Source organism: Ammospiza caudacuta, chromosome 17 (assembly GCF_027887145.1).
Source record: "Ammospiza caudacuta isolate bAmmCau1 chromosome 17, bAmmCau1.pri, whole genome shotgun sequence".
NCBI lineage: Eukaryota > Metazoa > Chordata > Aves > Passeriformes > Passerellidae > Ammospiza > Ammospiza caudacuta.
Genome location: NC_080609.1, coordinates 15,431,403 through 15,452,302, shown reverse-complemented (window position 1 = coordinate 15,452,302; position 20,900 = coordinate 15,431,403). Strand labels below are relative to the sequence as shown.

Genomic DNA, 20,900 nt, shown 5'->3' with positions numbered 1-20,900 from the left:
TGGCCCAGCAGCCGGCCAGACAGGCGGCTCTGCCCCGGGAGCCTGACTCAGGCAGGGCCCTCATTTACCCAGCTCTGGATGCAGATGAGCCGCACCAACGCCAGGGACAGACACACAGCCCATGGCACTTCCCTTGTTTGCATTGGCGCAAGAATCTGACCCCGATTCCTGAAAGTCGTCTTCAGCTCAGCTCCCAAGAGAAAAGCTCAAGAGAGCTTCCACATTTCTGGGCTTGTGAGCACCAACTGGTGAATCCAGGGTGGGGTTTTTGTCCATCTCACAGTTATTAATGAAATCTGTCAGATCTGGTGACGTTACTGTGACCACGCTGCAAACCCTGTAGAAGAAGGGACAAGACAGGACATGATAGGACAGGACAGAACAGAATAGAATAAATGGTTTCATTTAGAAGAGCCCTACAACAATCATCTGGTCCCACTGCCTGACCAATTGAGGGCTGACCAAAAAATTTATGGCATTGTCCAAATGCCTCTTAAACACTTCCAGGTCTGAGGCCTTGACCACCTCTCTAAGAAACCCGTTCCAGGATTGGAACACCCTCTCCACAAAGAAATGCTTCCTAACATCCAGTCTACACCTGCCTCAGTGCAGCTTTGAAGCGTTCTGGCCGCTTCCACTCGGTGCTACCAACCGGGGCTCCGAGCTCCTGCTCCAGCACGGGAGGGGTTAACCACAGGACAGAGCTCTTTTCCTGGAAAATATTGACTTACCAGCCGGCACATCGGGAGAGGGGGGAATGTCAGAGAATAAAATAAAATAAAATAAAATAAAATAAAATAAAATAAAATAAAATAAAATAAAATAAAATAAAATAAAATAAAATAAAATAAAATAACCCTCTGGAGCCGCCCAGGACCCTCCCGCACCCTCCGGGGGGCTCCGCGCTCGGCTCCGAGGGCGCCTCAGCCGAAAGAGTTAATCGGGCTGGGTAGGGAATGTGTGAAGGCAGCATGTGACCGCAGGTGGGGCAGGGCGGAGGGATGAATCACTCTTTTCCTTTTCCTCTTTTCACTTCTTGCTGTTACCTGTCCGGGCCCGGCAGTGCCGCTCCTGCCGGGATGCGCGGGAGGCTCGGGCACAGCGCTGCCTTCCCCCGCTGGAACCGCAGCCCGGACTCTCTGCTCCTCGCCGCCCTGCTTTAAGCCGCTTTTCTCTCTTTGTTTCTTTCCCAGATTTTTGTTTATTTATTTCATCCGGTGTTAGCGTTGTCTCGGGAGAGCGGAGGATGAGGAGGGAGCGGCCGCGGGGGTGAAGGCGCTTGCTGGTGCTGTAGGAACACCTGGGGCTGTCTACCTGGGGGCAGCTCCGCGTTTTCCTCGCCCGGAGCCCGGGGCAAGGCGGAATCCAAAGCCTCCTCCCCGGCAGGAAGAGCTCCGGCGTGGCAGAGCCGCTGGAAAAGGGAGCGGTGCCTTCCCCGAGCCGGGCAGGCTGAAGCAAACTGTGTATTTAAAGACTGGAGAATAATTAATTCCTATTTATTGCCGGCGTCCGGCGCTCCTGGGCAGAGGGGACCGGTGAGGGGTCACCATGGCTTTCTCCCAGGTGCAGTGCTTGGACGACAGCCACGTCAACTGGAGGTCCAGCGAGTCCAAGCCCGAGTTCTTCTACAGCGAGGAGCAGCGCCTGGCCCTGGAGGCGCTGGCTTCCCGCGGCCCCGACGCCTTCTATGAGGTCCTGAAGAGGGAGAACATCAGGGATTTCCTGTCCGAGCTGGAGCTGAAGAAGATCCTGGACACGCTGGAGACCTACGACCCCGGCTCCGAGTACATCCCGCGGCACGGCAGCGGCGGCGGGGACAGCGAGGGCGACAGGAACAGCCGAGGGGACGAGCAGGACGTGGCGCCGTCCCTGGAGTACTGGCCGCAGCGCTCGGACCGCTCCATCCCGCAGCTGGACCTGGGCTGGCCCGACACCATCGCCTACCGCGGCGTCACCAGGGCCACCGTGTACATGCAGCCGCCCATCGAGGGCCAGGCGCACATCAAGGAGGTGGTGAGGAAGATGATCCACCAGGCTCAGAAGGTGAGTGAGGTGCGCCGGGGACGGGGCACGGCTGGCCCCAGGGTGCTCCGATCCCTGTCCTGCAGGCGCTCTGCCCGAGCCCAGGCAGCGGGGCCGAGCGTGCAGGGTTTTTTTTGTAAGCAATATAATCATGATCTATCCTACAATTTGCAGCATGATCCATAGCTTCAGACCCCTACATCACAAAATTTTTCACCTACGTACTATTCTTCCTAATCGCAGTACTCATCCCGATCATCACCAACATCTTACTTGTCCTATTCATTGGTGAGAAGGAGTCAGAATCAAATCCTTCCTTTAATATTTGGGGATTGGGTTTTGCTGAGGATGCTGCTAGCCAAGTTCAGCACAGCCCTTCCCAATATCCACACAGCAGCTCTGCTCATCCCAGGGTCCCTGCAGGGCTGCTGGGGAGAAAAATGGGTTGAGCCCATGGTCCCAGGCACTCCACAATCATTATTCCCGGTGTGACAGCAGTGACAGCATGCAGGAACCTGGGATTGTGTCCTGGTTTCAGGCCTTGGGCCCACCACCTGTCCAGTCCATGACCCTGGGGTAAAGTAGCCAAAGCTCCTGGTCTGGCTCTGCCCCACACAAGGGCCAAGTTTGACCTGAGGTGGTTGTGGGGCTCCAGGCTGGCTCACCCTGGCGCTCAGAGGACGAGGATGAGCTGGTGAAGGCAGGGACAAGGCTGGGCAGATGCTGAAGGGATTTGGGTTCAGACTTGTCCTCCCTGTGGCGCCAAGGCGAGGAGCAGGGAGTGGGGGTGCGTGAGCCATCCATCAGCCAGGGAAGGAGGAGATGCTGGCCTGGCCTGAAGGTCAGGGGTGGGAAGCTGCTGCTGGTGTTTCCCAGTGACCCAGTCCAGGAGGGGTTGGTACCTGCTGGTTCCTTGGTGCTTTGAAGCTCCTTGAGTTCTGTGCGTCCAGTATCATCAAGAAAGGAGCTTCCCAACATCCCCAGCAGGGAAACAGGGAGACCCTGGCAGGGTCTCTGTGGAGCAGAGGGGACAGGCTGGGATGCACCAGGTCCTCCAGAGATAGCACTGGGGTTTGCAGGTCCTGCTAGGAGAGAGGGAAACCTGTGACATGCAGCCAGCAGAGCCTCTTGAGACCAGCTCAGGCAGGAAAATGAATCTCTCAAAACATCCAAGAATCTCAGGAATGGCTGTTGGGGGTGTCAGGGCTGCCCTGCTGCGGGCAGGAACCATCTCTGGCCACTGTCACCCCACACAACTCGAGGTGATTTGTCCTCACCAGTGGCATTTTCCCTGCCAAAGCACTTTGCAGAGAGGGCAAAGGGAAGGGACAGCTCCCATGCCGTGGGATGGAGGCTGGGAGCACAATCCCACAACAAACAATGCCTCATCCTCGGGTCTTTCCGACTGGGGCTGGCAGCTCCCACCTGCCTTTGCCTGCTCACCGCTTCCCAGCTGCCCTCCTGAGTCATCCCACACCCTGCTCCTGCTCCCAGAGCTGAGTCAGGCCCATCCCCACTCCCCTGGAGCCTCTCCAGGACCCGGGGACGTGGCCAGGGCTGATGCTGCTGCGCTCATCACGGCACTGATGGCCCTGAGCAGGGCTGGGCTCTGCCTCCCGCTCCAGACGGGCTCTGATTGTGGGATGAGACATGGTGACAGCACTGGTGACATGCAGGAGCCTGCCTGGAGCTTAGGGTGCCTCAGGAATCAGAGATGGGTGAGTGTTTCATGCTGCAGGGTCTGGGGGTGCAGGAGTCACAGGAGTGGGGCTCTTCCATGGTCTCCCATCCCGTATTTGAGCACAGAGCTCCTTGCAGCTGAACCTGCTGTCACACAGCGCAGCCCAGGTGACAACCTGTGGGTGCTCCTGAGGGTGGGGGACACTGGCCCAGACCACCCTGCAGGTTTCTGCCAGGGCTCAAGGTCTCCACAGCAGCTCAGAGGTGAAAGGGTTTGGCTGAGGGACAAAAGGACCGTCCTTCTGCCACCATCAGGTGTCACACTCACTGTCCCTGTGCTCTGTCCTCCCTGGGAGATCCCTGCCCAATGCTCTCCACCACGTGCACAGGAGCACAGGCTTGGCAGAGGTTCAGGCTCCCTGCCAGAGGATGACCCTTGTTCCAGACGCTCTCTCTGCCCCGGTGCCGTCCCAAACCCCGCTGTGTCACTTCTGTCCCACGGCCAGGAGAGCAAAGTCCTCTGGGGCCGGCCCAGCAGAGTTCGGAGCCCCTGGGAGCAGTGCTGGGGCTGGGAGCTCACACAGGCTCTCAGGGTGAGGAGTCCCAGGGATGTGAGGCTGCTCTGAGGGGCAGAGGAGCCCTGGTGCCTCCCCCAAACGCTGCCTCAAACCCAGAGAGGGAGATGCAAATGATCCCTTCCTCTTGCTGGGAGTGAATGGGAGAAAGGAGAGGCAGGATCCTGTGGCCAGGTCCCTGAAAATCCTGAAAATGCCATCTTTGTGGGCAGCAAGCAGAGCCTGGGGTGGGATTCACCCCAGACACCTTCAGCAGGCTGAGCTGTGGCGCAGCTGTCTCCTCCTTGCTGTGGATCCCTCGGGCTGCAGAGCTCTCGGGGTGGAATCAGGAACAATTCCTTCATGGAAAGGGTGGCCAGGCTTGGGAAGGGGCTGCCCAGAGAGGTTTGGAATCCCCATCCTGGAGGTGTCCAAGGAATTTGTGGATGTGGCACTCAGTGCTCTGGGCTGGTGACAAGCAGTGATGGGTCCAAGGCTGGAGTTGACAATCCTGAATGTCTTTTCCAACCTTAATGATTCTATGGTGGAAAGAAGGAAGATCCTCCTCCACTCCTCTTGGCTGTCTCAGACCAGAAACCAGAGCATGCAAACATTGACCTTGGCCCAGAGCCAGGGGAGACAGCAGTGACTCTGACCTCCTGTCTTCACTTGAGGTTCCAGGTTGGGATTGTGGTGATGTAATTACCCTGAGCAACTTCCAGAGAAGGTTGGGAGGCCCTATTAATTACTGTTTACAAAACCTTCTGCTGTTCCTGGATGAAAGGGTCGGCAGGGGAGAGCAATTATTAATGTTACTTGTCCCACCTCTCCTGCATCCCAACACTCTTCCTCTAATTGTGCCTTGGTGCCTGCCTAATTTATTGAATGCCCACGTGGTGCACCCCAAAAGTCATTATCTGATGATTCATAGTGAGACAATAAAGAGCTGCAACTTCCTCTATAAAACATGATCCTGCAGTTTGGGTGCTCATCAAAGCTGTTCCAAAACATCCCCGCAGCATTTGCCCAGTGTCCAGGGGGACACAATGCTCCCTGCTCCTCAGGGATGTGGGACTCAGCTCCTCGGGGATGTGGGACCCAGCTCCTCGGGGATGTGGGACCCAGCTCCTCGGGGATTTGGGACCCAGCTCCTCGGGGATTTGGGACCCAGCTCCTCAGGGATTTGAGACCCAGCTCCTCGGGGATGTGGGACCCAGCTCCTCGGGGATGTGGGACCCAGCTCCTCGGGGATTTGGGACCCAGCACCTGCACACCTGCTGTACCCAATGGATTCTGGCAGCTCCTGAGACCCTGGCAAGAAAAGCTTCACCTGCATGGGCACTGGGAGCCTCCAGCTGCAGATTTGGGGCTGATTCCCTCTGCACCCTCCAGGAGAATGGCAAAGCTTTCTGGGATGACACAGCAGCAGAAAAGCTTCAGGAAAGGGAATGTCCAGCACCAAGCAGTGCCCTGGCAGAGGTGACAGGGACAGGGGACAGTCTGGCTCCTCACAGGCACATGGCACAGCTTGCTGCAGGCAATGCCATTCCCCAGGCTGGGGAGCAAAGAGCAGGCAGGATTGCACAGCTGCAGAGCAGACAGGCTCCACTCTTCGCAGGTTACCCCTGAACCAGGCTTTGGCATCCCAGGGCTCAAGCCCAGCAGCAGAATTCACCCAGACAAGGACAGATCCCAGCAGCAGAATTCACCCAGACAGGTACAGATCCCCCCATGAGGAGCTGCCAGTGCCATCCTTGCTCTCCCACCCGCCCCGTGCCAGGGCAGTGTTGGCACACTGGAGTGACATCCCTGTGACAAACCAGGGCCAAACCTGTCCTGCAGGCAGGACACAGCAGGGAGGGAGGCAGGAGCCGAGCAGTGACAGGAGGCACCAGCTGGGCAGCAGGAATTGGGTTAAAATGTGGGTTCAAATGTGGGCAGGTGACTGGGAGCTGGGCACCCTCCCCTGCCCGAGCTGGGCACCCTGGGCACTGCCTGCAGTGTGAGAGCAGGGCTGGGCACGGGGCACAGTGCCCTGCCCACAGCTCTGCACAACTCCCTCACACCTTTGAGCAGCCAGCCAAGGCCTCAGCACTGCTGGGACCACAGTGGGAAATGTTCTTTACCCTCAAAACGAAGCTCAGCGCTGCTCTCATGCCCATTTCACAAGTGCTCAGCTTTTCACAAGTGCAGGGTGAATTCTGCTGCTGGGATCTGTCCTTGCCTGGGTGAATTTTTGGGGAAAACACAGAGGAGAAGTGGCATCGGCATGGAGAATCAGGGTCAGAAGCAAATCATCTGCCACCAAACCCAACCCACACTGTCCCACCAAGGTGTCCCTTGCCCAGGGCTCATGGAACACAGCTCAGCTCCTCCCCAGTTTCTTGCTGAACACGGCAAATGCAATCCCAGAGCTCCCAGAGTAGCTTTGGACCCGTCCCACTTTGCATCCATGCAAATCCAGCAGTTGGTTCCTGCCTCAGTTTCCCCACCAGGACAACAAGGATGAGCAAAGCACACGAGTGGGTGCACAGGGCAGTGAGGGTTCAGCCTTTCACAAAGCCTGCTCTGGGCTGAGGAAAAATGGGGAAAATGAGTTAAAATCGAGGGGCAAAGCCATAAAATGCCCCCTCACCTGGCTCCATGGCACCTCCCAAAGCGCTGCTGTGTGGTCAGGGCTGGGGACAGCAGGATGGCAGCAGGGACAGCAGGGCTGGGGCTCCCCACACAGCCCTGCTCTTCCCCCCATGGCCTGCAGAAAAGGAAGGGAAGAGCCAGCAATGTCACAACAATCCTCTGCTTAATTAAAGCTCTCCACGTCCTGTGGCACAGAGCTAATTAAAAGGCAGCTCAGGGTGCTTTGAGAGCTCTGGGCTGGAGGTGTCTGAGTGTGCAAGCACCCAGCACCATCCCAGCCCCTTCCTGAGGGAGGGAGGAGCAGCCCGGGGTGTCCCTGGTGTCCCCCTGGCTCGGCCTTGGCCAGCAGGGAAGGACAAATGGCCAAGGGCACCCACCTGCCCCAGCCCAGGCACCTTCCAGGAACAGCCACGGGCATGGGAGGAATTCCAGCCATGGGACAATGACAAACCAGCACTCTGATGCCTTTCCCCTGGGATGGGGGGAGGCAGAAATCCCTGTGGAGCTGCCCTGGGATTGCCTCCAGCCCTTCTGCCTGCCCCATGAGCTGCTGCTCACTGCCACAGGGGATGGCATTGCCAGGAAATCAACAGCCATGGGCACAGGCAGACATCCCAGTGACATTCCCAGTGACATTCCCAGCACAGACAGACATCCCAGTGACATTCCCAGTGACATTCCCAGCACAGGCAGACATCCCAGTGACATTCCCAGTGACATTCCCAGCACAGACAGACATCCCAGTGACATTCCAGATCCATTTTCCTGCCAGCCCCAGCTGTGGCTGGCACAGCAGCAAACACCCTGGGTCCAAAGGCAGCTCCAGCCTGTGGGTGTCAGTGGCACTGCCATGTGACAAGCACAGCTGGCACTGCTCAGGGTGCTGGCACTGCTGTCCTGGCTCTGCTCCTTGCACACAGCCTGGCAGGAAGGAGGGATGCTGTGCAGGAGGAGCAGCACCCCAGGCTGGGCAGTGGGAGCAGGACAGATGGACACAACACTCAGTGGCTGGGCTTGATGGTCCTGCAGGTCTTTATCAACTTTAACATTTCTGTGCATCAAAGGTCTCCCCCTCTGATGCTGCCTGCAATGCTGACAGCAGAGGGACACCAAACTTCTCAGCCACAAACCGGACTCTGCATTTCATGAACCCTGTTAAAGGCAGGAAAGTTAGATTCACCCTCAGGAACTGGTCTTTCATCAGTAGATTATGCTCTGGATCACCACTGAAATGGTCAGGGCTGGAAAAAAACACACAAAGAGCATCAGGTCCAACAATTAACTCAGCACTGCCAGGGCCACCACCAAACCATGTCCCTCGGTGCCACATTGACCTCTCTTGGAGATCAGATTTTGAACAGCGACGGCAGAGGAATGGGAGGGGTTACATCCTCAGACTGGGGGCAGTCCTGGGCTCCCCCAGCCCAAATCCCAGCTCAAATTCCAAATTCCAGCCTCCTACAGGGAGCACTTGGCTTTGCCTCTCACAAAACAAGCTCTGGCTTGTACCTTGGGTTGTCCCTGGCCACCCTGCCTCACGTCTCCTGTCCCTCTGCAGGTTATTGCTGTGGTCATGGACATGTTCACTGACGTGGACATCTTCAAGGACCTCCTGGACGCTGGCTTCAAGAGGAAGGTGGGAGTGTACATCATCCTGGATGAGACCAACGTGAAGCACTTCCTCCAGATGTGTGAGCGAGCCCACATGCACGCTGGACACCTGAAGGTAGGGATCACCTGGAGCTGGGGAACCTCCTCCAAACCCAGGAAATAATCAGAATTTCCAGCTCTGTGCCCTCCTGTCTTGGTGAATCACAACCCACAGTTATGGAGAGTTTAGTCCATTTTTCCTGTAGCTAAAGCTGGAGGTGATGCCCAAATTGAGGAGCAACATGGAGGGCTGGGTGAGAGGATGGGATGTGGATTTACACCCAGCAAAGCTGGAGCAGAAAGCCCAGGGGGCTGCTGGTACCAACCAGGGCTGGGGCTGGGACAGAGGAGAGGGTGCAGCCCTGCAGGGTGGGCACAGCAAAGCCCAGGGCAAACCTGTGAGCTCAGCCCCTCCTGAGGGACAGGGAGCAGCAGATGCTGTGCCAGGGCTGGGTCTGTGCTGTCCCCAGCTCCTGTCCCAGGGGCAGGACCAGCAGCAGCCACCACAAGTCAGAGGCTGGAATTAAAAACTCGATTTTCCCCTTTTCCAGAGCCTCCACCCCAGCAGGGGCTGGGAGCAGAGCAGGGAGGCTCCCACGCTGCCCCAGGCCCTGGCAGCTGCCAAGGGTGCCCTCACTGTGCTGGGCAGTGCCCACTGGAGGGACTGATCTGCCAAGGGTGCCCTCAATGCTGTCACTGTGCTGGGCAGTGCCACAGGGGGTGCCAGCACCAGGAAATCAAAGCCATGGGCACAGGCAAACAAACCAGTGACATTCCCAGCACAGGCAGACATCCCAGTGACATCCCCAGCACAGACAGACATCCCAGTGACATTCCAGTGACATTCCAGACCCATTTTCCTGCCAGCCCCAGCTGTGGCTGGCACAGCAGCAAACACCCTGGCTCCAAAGGCAGGATCCATGGATGCACATGGAATCACTCCTGTGCAGAATCCCATGGAAAAGCAGGGAGGGCAAAGCACCGGGGGAATGGCTGCCAGTGCAGGGGTTGGTTGGATGGGGCTTAGAGGAACCGGCTCTAGTTTAAGTTGTCAGAGGGTTGGAATGAGATTTACGGTCCCTTAAGTCTCATTCCAAGTGAGATTCTGGGATTCCCAAGTGATTCTGGGATTCCCCTTCCACATCCCAGTGTGAGCAGGGGGTGCAGAGAAAATCCCCTGTCCCAGAGCAGAGGCAGAGGAAGGGGCAGAGGAGAGGACAGGGGTTATTCCAGCCCCAGCAGCAGCCAGAGCAGGGACCCTTACACCAACCACAGGACAGTCCCAGGCTGTGCCCCCATCACCAGCAAGGGATGCAAACACTCCAGAGCAGCCCCACAGCCCCACTGGGGGCTCGCAGACCCCACTCCTGGCCCAGCCTGGCCTGTTCCTTGGCACAGCAGCGATGTTGCTGCTCCTGACGTCAGCGTGCCCGCTGCCAAATGCCCTCCAGGAGAGCCCGTGCCCGGGCAAGCTCCCCAGATTTGCTTAGGGTGGGTGAGGACCAACCCTGGCTGAGCAGGAACACGCAGGAGCCGCGACAGCCTCACACCTGGCTGGCACCAGGAGGGGAAAATGGGGCTCAGGGACCCCCAAAACCTCCCACCCTCCCCAGTGCCAAGAATTACAGCAAACACAGCCCAGCTGAGTCCAAACTCCCTCTGCAGCCTGGGATCCCACAGCTGCTGCTGCTCCAGGACCAGAAAAGCCAGCGCTGACGCACTCTGGTGTTTTCCTGCTTTAGCAGCCCCGGTGGTGGCAGGACTGGAAAAGCAGGAGAGCACCTGCAGAGCTGGGCAAATGTCTGGAAGTTGGGATTTGCCACATATTGCAGGCAGCTGGCTGGCACGGGGTGCAGGAGGAGGGGAGGGAAAGTAGGGCAGAGTCCGGGAGCTGCTTCTCAAGGTTGGAGATGTTAACGAACGTCCCCTCGTTATCTCGGTGGCAATTAGCAACCGGCTTGAGCAAGGGCTGGGTGATTCAGCCCTGCCTCGGCAGGGATTAGAGGAGCAGATTTCACTCCGCAGCAATGATAGGGGGAGGAAAAGGGATCAGCACCGGGAGAGTTGGTGCCTGGAAAACACCCAGAGCTGCTCCTGGGGTTTGGGCAAAGGGGCAGCTCCGGGTGGGAGATGGGCACAGGGTGAAGCCTTGGGTGTCCCTGCTCTCTCAGCAGCCCCATAACAAGGGACAGGGGTGACAATTGCCATCCCAGCCCTCTCAGTGCAGCACCATGGCAGAAATTAAGATGCTCAGCACTGGTTTCGCCCCAGCCACAGCAGGCAAAAAGCATTTTCTTAGCATTTTTGTTAAGAAAAACACAAAATTCACAAAGAATTTCCCCCCAAACCTTCTCTGTTCAGTGAGTGGAACTTTCCTGGAAATACAGACAGGAAAGCCATGGCCTGCACATCATCTGCACTGAGTTTTCCTGCCAGGGATGGGGAATCAGGGACTAAAGGTGCACCTGGGTTGGGACTGTGCCTGGTCGTGGTCTGCAGGGACAGAGGAGAGCCCAGGGAAGCAGATGAGAAAGGCTGGAGGAGGGGAAGACAAATATTTTCGATGCTTTTCTTTAAAAAAACAAAACAAAACAGACAATGAAACAGCCATGGAGGGCATGACCCAGTGATGACACAGAGCCTTTTGCAACAGCCTTACCACCATCCCAGCAGGAACAGGAGGAATGCAGGCACTTTCTCAAGAAAATATTTTCTCCCCAGCCAAAGGGAGCCCCTTTGCCGTGGGAGATGCTATCTGCTCTGCTGAGGAATGTGCCAGGGCCGTCCATGGAGAGGCCAGAGACAGGAGCCAGCCTGGGGATAAAAAAAGAGCAAAAACATTTTCACAGAGCCAGGGCTGCCCCTGCATCACTGCATTCCCTGGGGAGGACACCCAGCTCCACTCCAAGTTTCATTTCCCCAGGGTGAAAAGATGTTTCCCCACTGCCTGATCTCCCACCAGCCCCTAAAACCAGGAGTAGATGCCCAAATTTAGGAGCACAGCAAAGGGGGAGCGTGGGGAAGGACAAAACACCACGTGGGCTGTCCTGGGGTCCCCACCTTCCCCTGAAATCCCCTGCAGATCTGCTGCTGGCAGCAGGTGAGCAGCCTCCTCTCCCATGGTGGCATTTGCATAGATTGCAGCAGCAGCACACAGCCCTCGCCCACGGACGCCAAGTTCAAGAGATGGCAAACACAGCCTGGCAGCACATGGGCAAGGCAGGAAACTCCCCAGGCCCAGCCCATGGTGGCCTTGGGCGAGTTATTTCATCTCCCCATCACTGTGGCCTCCTCTGAGCTGGGAATGAAGAAAATTCCCCCTCCTCAGAGGGGCTGTGGAGCATCCAGAGGGGCTGTGGATGGGTGGGTGGTGCTGTACTTGCAAGGGTGGGTTGTGATGGTGTTCCTGGGGTTCCTGGATGAGGGAAGAGACAAGGATCTGACTCCATATTTCAGAAGGCTTGACTTATTATTTTATGATATATATTACATTGAAACTATAGTAAAAGAATAGAAGAAAGGATTTCATCAGAAGGCTGGCTAAGAATAGAATAGGAAGGAATGATAACAAAAAATTGTGGCTCAGCTCTCTGTCCGAGCCAGCTGGCAGTGATTGGCCATTAATTACAAATATCCAGCATGGACCAATACCAGATGCACCTGTTGCATTCCACAGCAGCAGATAACCATTGTTTACATTTTGTTCCTGAGGCCTCTCAGCTTCTCAGGAGGAAAAATCCTAAGGAAAGGATTTTTCATAAAAGAAGTCTGTGACGGTGGGTGGTGATGTCCTTGCAAGGGTGGGTGGTGCTGTCCCTGGAGGGTGGGTGAGGGTCTCACAGCAGCTTTTTTCCCCCTGCCCACCCCTGTGCCTCTGCCCTGCAGAACCTGCGCGTCCGCAGCACCGGCGGCACCGAGTTCTTCACCCGCTCGGCCACCAAGTTCAAGGGGGCTTTGGCCCAGAAGTTCATGTTCGTGGACGGGGATCGAGCCATGTGTGGCTCCTACAGGTACAGCAGAGACATCTCCTCCTGCCCACCCCACTGTGGTGTTGGTCAAAGATCAGTGTGAATCCTCCTGGCCCAAGGCTCCAGGACCCCAAGCCAGATTTGCTCTCCTCATCCTAAACTGGGAGATTTTCCATTTGGAGTGGGCCCTAAGGGGTTCCCACTACTCCCTACACCACCAGGTCTAGGACACCCACCCTTCTTGGAGGTGGTGGGACACACCAAATGCTTCTGTGATGAGGAGCACAAGGAAGGACCAGAGCACCAAACTACAGCAGGTCCCAACTCTCACACCAAGCTCAGCTTTCCAGTCAATTTCCTACACAAAGTATTTTTCAGTTTGTTCAAAGGAAAACTTACTTAGGTAGAAACCGACCAGCCCTGGTCAGGTTTCAGGTCTAAAAGTTTTATAAACATGGAGCTGGAAAACATTTCCTGTTTTCTGGCCATAACAAATAACACATCCACTTACACACATCCACTTACGGGTCCCTTCTCTTAACTCAAACTGAGAAAAAGCAGCCAACACTAAGGCACAAAACTGACCCACTGCAAATTCCTTTTATTTTTGCTTCAAGTCCCACAGTGCTCAGGACTCCAACCCTTCACTCTGATTTGGGGTGGGAGCTATTTTGTCAATCCCATCATTATGTTCACAGTGAGATCATGTCCCTGCTGGCACCACCAGTCCCTGGGGAAGGCCAGGCCTGGGGAGAGGTGTTATTTACCAGCTGATTGTCCCCGATGTGTTTCTGTTCCAGCTTCACCTGGTCTGCAGCGAGGACAGACCGGAATGTGATCACAGTCCTGTCGGGCCAGGTGGTGGAGGCCTTTGACAAGCAGTTCCAGGAGCTCTACCTCATGTCCAAGGGGGTGAGCCTCAAGTCCATCTCCATGGGCGAGGAGCCAGAGCCCGAGCCGGTGACGCTGCCCTCCGTGGTGCCCGTGACCCCCGCCAACGCCGTGGTGAAGAAGCTGATCAACCCCAAATACGCCCTGGTGAAGGCCAAGAGTGCCGACCAGATCAGCAAAACCTCCTCTGAGAACCAGGACAAGAATCAGAAGAGTGACAACAACAAAGGCAAAGCCCCTCCCGAGGGCCAGGGCGGCGAGCGGCATGGGGACGTGGCTGAGCTCGCCCCACTCATCCACCCCGGCCTCCTGAACCTGGAGAAAGCCAACATGTTTGACTACCTGCCCACCTGGGTGGAGCCTGACCCCGAGCCTGGCAGCGAGGTCTTGGGCTACATCAACATCATCGACCCCAAGGTGAAGAACGTGAAGCTGTCACAGATGAACCGCATCAAGGTCTGCGACGTGTCCCAGGCCAGCGCCCAGCACCGGCAGATGCTGAAGAGCAGGGAGATGGAGGCCAGGAAGAATTCGGAGCAGGAGCTGCCTCTGCTGTCCCCCAGCCACAGACAGATCCCACAGCCCCCCGTGGAAGCTCCTGCAGCCCCCACGACCACCCCTATCGAGGGTGTCAGCTGGACAACAAGGCAAGTGGGGACATTTGCTGCTTCACCTCTGGGCCACCATTTGAAGCCACAGGAGGAGGCACTGGAGGATGTGAAGCCTCCAGTTCCAAAGCCAAGGACCGTCCCTGTCGGTGTCATCATGACCAAAGTCACCACAGGCTGTGACAGCAGCAGTGCCCTGCAGGGTGACACGCAGCCAGCCCTGGCTGAGCACACGCCTGTGAAGCAGGAGAGGGAGGACAAACCCAGCCGGGCTGCCAGGGAGAGCGGCCGTGCCCAGCCAGAGTGGCCAGCAGCAGCTCCACAGGAGGGCAAAGGGCCTCCCTGCACCCACAACGGGCTGGGAGAGGAGGAGGAGGAGGAGGAAGAGGAGTTCATCACCCTCAGTGACCAGGAGAGCTACTCCAGCAGCTCTGCTGACCACAGCTACCGGCGCTCCAACGCCTCCTCCATCTCGGACGAGTACTTCGAGGTCAGGGACCGCTACGGGCCCCTGCGCAGAACCAACTCGGACGTCACCCACAACGGGGACATCCTGCCCATGCAGAGGAAGCTCAGCGACCCCCACATCAGCCGGGGCACCTTCATCAGCCCCCTGGGCAGCCTCCCCTCCCTGAAGCACCTGGACATGACCAAAAGGAGGAGCATGGCCGTGGAGATCAGGCCCATGCTGCCCCGCGCCCTCCTGGATGGAAACAGCTCCTACCCCAGCAGTGGTGCCCAGGTAGGACTTCCTGCCATAACCCTTTGTTTCTCCACCCTACAAAGGTTTGCAGACCTGGAGGTGACCCAGTCAGCTCAAGCCAGGTGTGATGTCATCCTGAGTTTTGGTGTCATCCCAGCCTTTGGTGCTGTCCTAGATGCTGAGATCAGATTCCCATAAAGGAGAATAACACCCTGCACGTGGCCATGGTCACCCGAGAGGTGACAAAGATGCAGTGGCTATGCCACAGCTGTTGGTGTCCAGCAGTGGGGATGGCTGTTAAAGGGAAGGGTTTTGGTAATTAAAGATTATCCCACAGCACAGGGCTGGGGCTGGAGCTCCAGGCACAGCTGGACAGATGTGCTGGGGCTCTGAGCTCCATCCACAGCCCATCAAGCCCAGCTGGGGACAGACTGTGCATGCAGGCGTGTCCTTCTCAGGCTTGTTTTCCAGGCCTTGCCAGGGTGATTAGCATCAAAGGGAAAGCGCTCGGACACGGACACGTAATTAGCAGCAGAGAAACAGGGACAGCAACCTCCGAGGGCGAGTGCCACCGTCAGCAGCTTTGTGGCTGAGCCACCAGTGACGCCAGGCCCTGTCACCACGCAGGGCCAGCTCCCTGCTGCAATCCCCTGGGGAGCAGGCCAGAGCTGCCAGGAGGTCACAGCAGCATCCCCAGCACATCACTGTCCCACCCAGGGGTGGTGACACTGCCATCCCCCGATTTCCACCCCAGCTCTGCAACCTCCTGCACCTCTGCCAAGCATTCCAGCTTCTCACGGCTCCCCGCCCGCTGTTTTTGGGGCATTCAAACCCCCAGGGCCAAACCAGCAGCTGAAATCACTGAAACTGCCTGAGGTTACCCCAGCTGAGCATCTAATCTGTATTTACAGGGAATTAAATGTACCATCCCAGAGTCCACTGGCTTCTCCCTTCCCAGGCAGCGACAGGGAGCTCAGAGCTTTAATCCTCGCACATCAAATACCCCTGAGCCCTGCAGGGCAAGGAGCTGCGAGCTCTTTGATGCTCTGTGACCCAGGTCCCAGGTGCCACCTCGATGGGGACGGCTGGGCACGCTGCTGTTCCTGCAGCAACTTGTTCTGGCCCTTTGATGAGAGGCAGATAATTAGCACAGCAGCAGGGTTAGGAAAGCCAGCACGCAGTGGAGAGGTGCAGGGAAGAGTTTGTCCCATGTGTAAAAAGAATAAATTGAAGTAACCCTTGATTAACTGTTGAAAACTCAAATCTGACAGAAATCACTACCAATTCTCACAAATATATATATTTTTTTTTCCTGGGCCCACATTTCTTAGGTGCTGGCCCATTGCCCAGCATAGCCCAAAACACAGGTGGAGGCTCACTCAGGACAAACGCCACATTCTCCATGTCATGGAAACAAAATTCTCTCTGGAAATCACCTTCCCTAAATGCACAATCCCATTCACAGCTGGATGCACAGCAGCCTCGAGGAGGAGGAGGATGGACACCTGGGTCCTGTCCTGCCCCTCTCCCACCTGCAGAGCCCCCAGGCTTGGGCAGAGCAGAGCTTTCCCCACAAGCTCCCATCAGTGACAGGGAAAATCCCCACCCAGCAGCTCCACAGCCACATGGGGCCCTTACCTGGGCACAGACCCTGCTGACCATCCCTGGCAGATAATGAGAAACAGGGGCAGCATCTTCAGCTCTGGCCAGGGTGGAGCCTTGGTGTGGCTCAGGCTTTTAGCAGAGTGAACACTGGACAATGACCTGTGGAGAGCTGAGCAGCACCAACATCTACTCCACATCAGCCTCCTCCTTGCCAAACTGCATCCCAAATGCTGGAGCCACTGGGCATGGGGCCCAAATGCAGTGTGGAAGTTACCCAGCCCACAGTGGGGTTTCTCTCCAGACCAGTAACGGGTTGGGGTTACCTCATAGCACCAAAAAAGCCCAGTGCAACCACAGCAGCACATCCTGCAGCCAGGAACCACCATGCCCCACCACCATCCCACCCTCCTGCCCCTTCTAGCCAATCTCCTCCCGAGAGTGCCCATAATGACATGGAAACCGAGTCCAGCCTCCTCTTCCTTCTCCCACAGCTCCACTCAAACCATCACACCTCAAAGCTCTGGCCAAGCCATGTCCATCCACAACACAGCCAGCCCTCCTGAACAGGCAGCATCTGCAGGAATTGCTGATTTCACAGAGCTCAGAGTCTCTCCAAAGGCTTATCCTGCTCTCTCCAGCAGGATTCAGGCTCTCCTGGGCAAGCACTGCCTCATTCTGCTGCTGGGCAGGGTGCAGGTTCCTGGGGTGGGTTACTTGGTTTAAGCCATGCTTTAACTCCTTCCCAAGAGCCAGAGCATGTCAGGAGCCACCACCCAGCTCAGGCACATGATGAGCTCAGAGGGAGAAAAGCTAAATCACCCTTAATCCTTCTCACCTGGAGCCATCTCAGACCCTAGCACTGATTTTAAGCACCTCATTAAATCAATCTCGGACTACCTAAGCTCAACTGCTTTAACTCAGCCCTCCTGGTCAAAGCAGGAGGTGTCACCTCAGGGCCAGGGAGGCCTTTGGAACACAGCAGCAGCACAGTGAGGGTCACTGCAGAGGCAGGGCAGGTTGGCACAGCCAGTTGCTCCTGCCATCTGCACCTTGGCTCACCAGCTCTCACCTCCCCTGGTACCTGTGCACAGGTGCAATCACACCTCCAGGTGTGATTGGCACAGGCACACCCAAAGGGGAGATAAACATCTCTGGTGGCCACAGCCATGTCTGACAGCCTTACCCAGTCCAGAATTGGGGTTAATGGTGCCAAACGTGTGTCTCAACCCAGCTGAGAGAGCCGCCCCCACAGAGGTGTTGCAGCTCACTGCTGTCTCCTCTCCCAGCCCTCCATCCATCCTTTCATCTGCTCCTGGCAGTCACCTGATGCCACAGCCTGGCTCTGGGTGACTGAGTGCTCTCAGGGCTGGCATGATTCACGTGGGTGTTCAGTGTTGAGATGCCTTGTCCTGCATTTCCAGCAGGAGGGACTTGGCTTGGAGCAGCCTCCAGACTGCCAGGGCTGCTGGGGAGTGTCAGTGTTTGGTACCAGACGAGCAACCTGGGTTCATATTTGAGGCTGTTCCTGTAGGAGCATTGGGGGTAGGATGGTGGGGATGGATGGAGAGCAGAGATCTCTGCAGCCAGGTTGTGGAATTTGGGGTTTATTGCACAGGGCCTGGGTGCAGGGCCCTGCTGGGAGCTGCCAGCCACAGCTCAGAGCAGGACTGAAAGAAGAGAGGGGGAGAGAGGATGAGAGGGTGAGAGAGTAAAAACATAAGAGAGTAAAAGCGTTAAGAGCACGAGGTTCCCGTTACAATACAATAACTCTTCCTCTGTGTTGAATATTCTCATTCTCACTAACCAATCTAGTACAATATACAAATCCTATAGCATTTCCATACAGCCTGTAAGAATCATTACATTACCACACTGTGCTACATTTTAAACCCTACAAACTCCTCTTTGGACCCCTTCTGCTGAGCTAGCAGGGTCTGCTCTGACCCTTGGGCCTGTCTGCGAGCAGAGGGCGTTGAGATTACCTTCAGCTGGCCACACCATTGTTTTCCAGTTGTTCAGTAACTGAGGGATCTCAAAGCTTGCTTTCATTTCAATCTCACTCATAGTTTCCATATTCTCAAAATCTTTTGCCAGACAATCATATTTATAAGGCTTTCCTGTTTCATCTTCCCCAACGGTTCCGAGCTGCCACTGAATTTGGGAAGGGACAGAGGGATTTTCAGCTGGCACAGGTGAAGAGGTGTCCTTGCAGAGGGCAGCACCCTTCCAGCAGCCAGAGCTCACTGTGTTTTTGCTCTCTCCCCCACAGGGCACCCACTTCTACCACTACCGGCCCCGGAGGGCGGCGGGCAGGGAGCTGGGCAAGGAGCTCTCCTGCTCCCCAACGACACAGGAGAAACCCCTCAGGGCCTCCAAGCACGCAGGGGAGGGGGCAGAACCCAAAAAGACCATTGCAGGCAGCCAGCCCTACTGGCAGAGCAAAGCCCTGAGCCCCAGCAAGGCCACGGCAGGCACGGGCAGAGCTCAGCGCCTCAGCTCCCTGCCCCAAGAGAGCCCGAGGGCACCCGAGGAGATGAGGACACCCCTGGGCATCCCGCTCTCCAAGCTCTCCCAGTCCAAGCACCTCAAGAACAGGGTTGCAGGGGCCCAGGGGGCATGTGTGGACTCCAAGAAGGCGCCCCCCGAGCCCACGGGGCAGAAGGAGCAGTAGGGGCTGGTGAGGGTGGCCCTGCAGAGCTGCTGGAGCCCAGGCAGCGCCGCCTTCCTTGGGGCAGGGGTTTGGTTTGTTTGTCTTGTTTACATTTACCAGCACCACGTGGCCACCATGGACAGCACAAAGTCATCCCTGGCCAGGGCAGAGCTCCAGAGGTGGGGCTTGGAAGGGGTGCATGGCATCCCCCCTGGTAGGTGGCAGTAGTGTTGGGGACAATCTTGGATGGCACAGCCTTTAAAGAGGTCTCTTCCAGGCTGGGGTGATCTCCAGCCTTGCTGAAAACTGGAAAGCATCACTGGTACCTGTTCAAAGCAGGAAAGCATCACTGGCGAAAGCCAGCCAGCTCCTCATCCCAGAATGCTGCTGGAAAAGGAGGGATCGTCCATGTTCGTGTTTTCTTCTGGTTATTTAAGAGACTCTTCTGTTACCATTTTGCACAGCAGGTCCCACTGCAGTCTGCCCTCCCTGTGGAGGGTGACCCGTGCCCTGGGACAAAGACTCTTCAAGGGACTCACCTCTTTTAAACTTGTACTGTAAAAAAGCAACCTGTTCATTAAAGCTCCCTGGTCCCAGGGCAGGAGAGCCTTGCCTAAGACTATTAAAATGCAAGATCAGGTGGCCTTGGACTCAATAAACTGCAGCTCAAGGTGCCTTGGCACAAATGTCCAGCCAAATATTTTCTACCCCTCCGAAGCATTTCCCCAGCACCCCCATGTGCTCCCATCCCCAAACCTCCAGCAACCAGTAAAAGAAAAATAAGAATATATTTTAAAAAAAGAAAAATAAGAATAGAAGCCCCTTTCCACTGCATTTTTCCCAGGAAATGGGAGCCAGGCTCTGAGCCTGAGCCCTGACAAGGAATATGTGCCATGAACAAGCCCTCACAAGTGAGCCCCCGAGCCCTTGGCAGCTGCCCCGTGCTCCTCCTCAGTGCTGCCAGCCTTGGGCTCTGCCCTGGCTCCCCACTGCCTCCCTGCTCCTGGGGGGCACAGGCTGAGCCCTCCCTGCAGCTCCCCCAGCACCTCCAGCAGGAGGAATTTGGAGCCAGAGGCATCACGTTTTGGAGGGAGGGATGGGAGGCACCCACCCAGCTCCCAGCCATGCAGCAGCCTGGGGAGATGGGCAGGGAGGGGCACTGGCACCCCCAAAGTGCAGCTGCTGAGGCTTGGCAGAGCAGAGGAGGCTCCAGAGGCCTCACAGAGGGAAGAGACAAAACCCAGGAGCATCCCTTGGTGCATTCCCCACAGCTGGTGCTGCTGTCTCACCCTGGATCCCGTCCATCCCTGCAGTGCAGCCCCTCTGCTCTGTGCCCTCAGAGCAGCAGGATGAGCTGTGTGGGAGTGTTGGGGGTAGGATGGTGGGGATGGATGGAGAGCAGAGATCTCTGCAGCCAGGCCAGGAATTTGGGGTTTATTGCAAAGGGCCTGGGTGCAGGGCCCTGCTGGGAGCTGCAGCCACAGCTCAGAGCAGGACTGAAAGAAGAGAGGGGGAGAGAGGATGAGAGGGTGAGAGAGTAAAAGCATTAAGAGAGTGAGGTTCCAGTTCAAATACAATAAATCTTCTTCTATGTTGAATATTCTAATTCTCACTAACCAATCTAGTACAAGATACAAATCCTACAGCATTTCCATACAGCCTATAAGAATCATTACATTACCATACTGTGTTACATTTTAAACCCTACAAACTCCTCTTTGGGCCCCTTCTGCCAAGCTGCAGGGTCTGCTCTGCCCCTTGGGCCTGTCTGCAGGCAGAGGGTGTTGTTCCATCAACAGGGGATTACCTTCAGCTGGCCACACCATTGTTTTCTATTTGTTCAGTAACTGAGGGCTCTCAAAGCTTGCTTTCATTCCAATCTCGCTTATAGTTTCTATATCCTCAAAATCTTTTGCCAGACAATCATATTTA

The 20,900-nt window shown here is 56.4% G+C and overlaps 1 protein-coding gene across 1 annotated transcript; it reads left to right on the top strand.

Moving 5' to 3' along the window:
- Positions 1-1,171: 1,171 nt before the first annotated feature.
- On the top strand, positions 1,172-19,280 carry FAM83G (family with sequence similarity 83 member G). The gene is made up of 5 exons (XM_058816158.1): positions 1,172-2,043; positions 8,452-8,619; positions 12,429-12,553; positions 13,312-14,752; positions 18,588-19,280. Exons 1-5 carry the CDS (start codon positions 1,549-1,551, stop codon positions 18,987-18,989), a joined length of 2,631 nt encoding a protein of 876 aa, XP_058672141.1. The 5' UTR covers positions 1,172-1,548; the 3' UTR covers positions 18,990-19,280.
- Positions 19,281-20,900: the final 1,620 nt, after the last annotated feature.

What these genes read in the sequence shown, in the direction of transcription:
- FAM83G (XM_058816158.1), top strand. Translation starts at nt 1,549, where the DNA reads ATGGCTTTCTCCCAGGTGCAGTGCTTGGACGACAGCCACGTCAACTGG. An exon ending in TGATCCACCAGGCTCAGAAG is followed by an intron (nt 2,044 to 8,451) that starts GTGAGTGAGGTG and finishes GTCCCTCTGCAG; the next exon opens with GTTATTGCTGTGGTCATGGA. An exon ending in ACCCCAGCAGTGGTGCCCAG is followed by an intron (nt 14,753 to 18,587) that starts GTAGGACTTCCT and finishes TCTCCCCCACAG; the next exon opens with GGCACCCACTTCTACCACTA.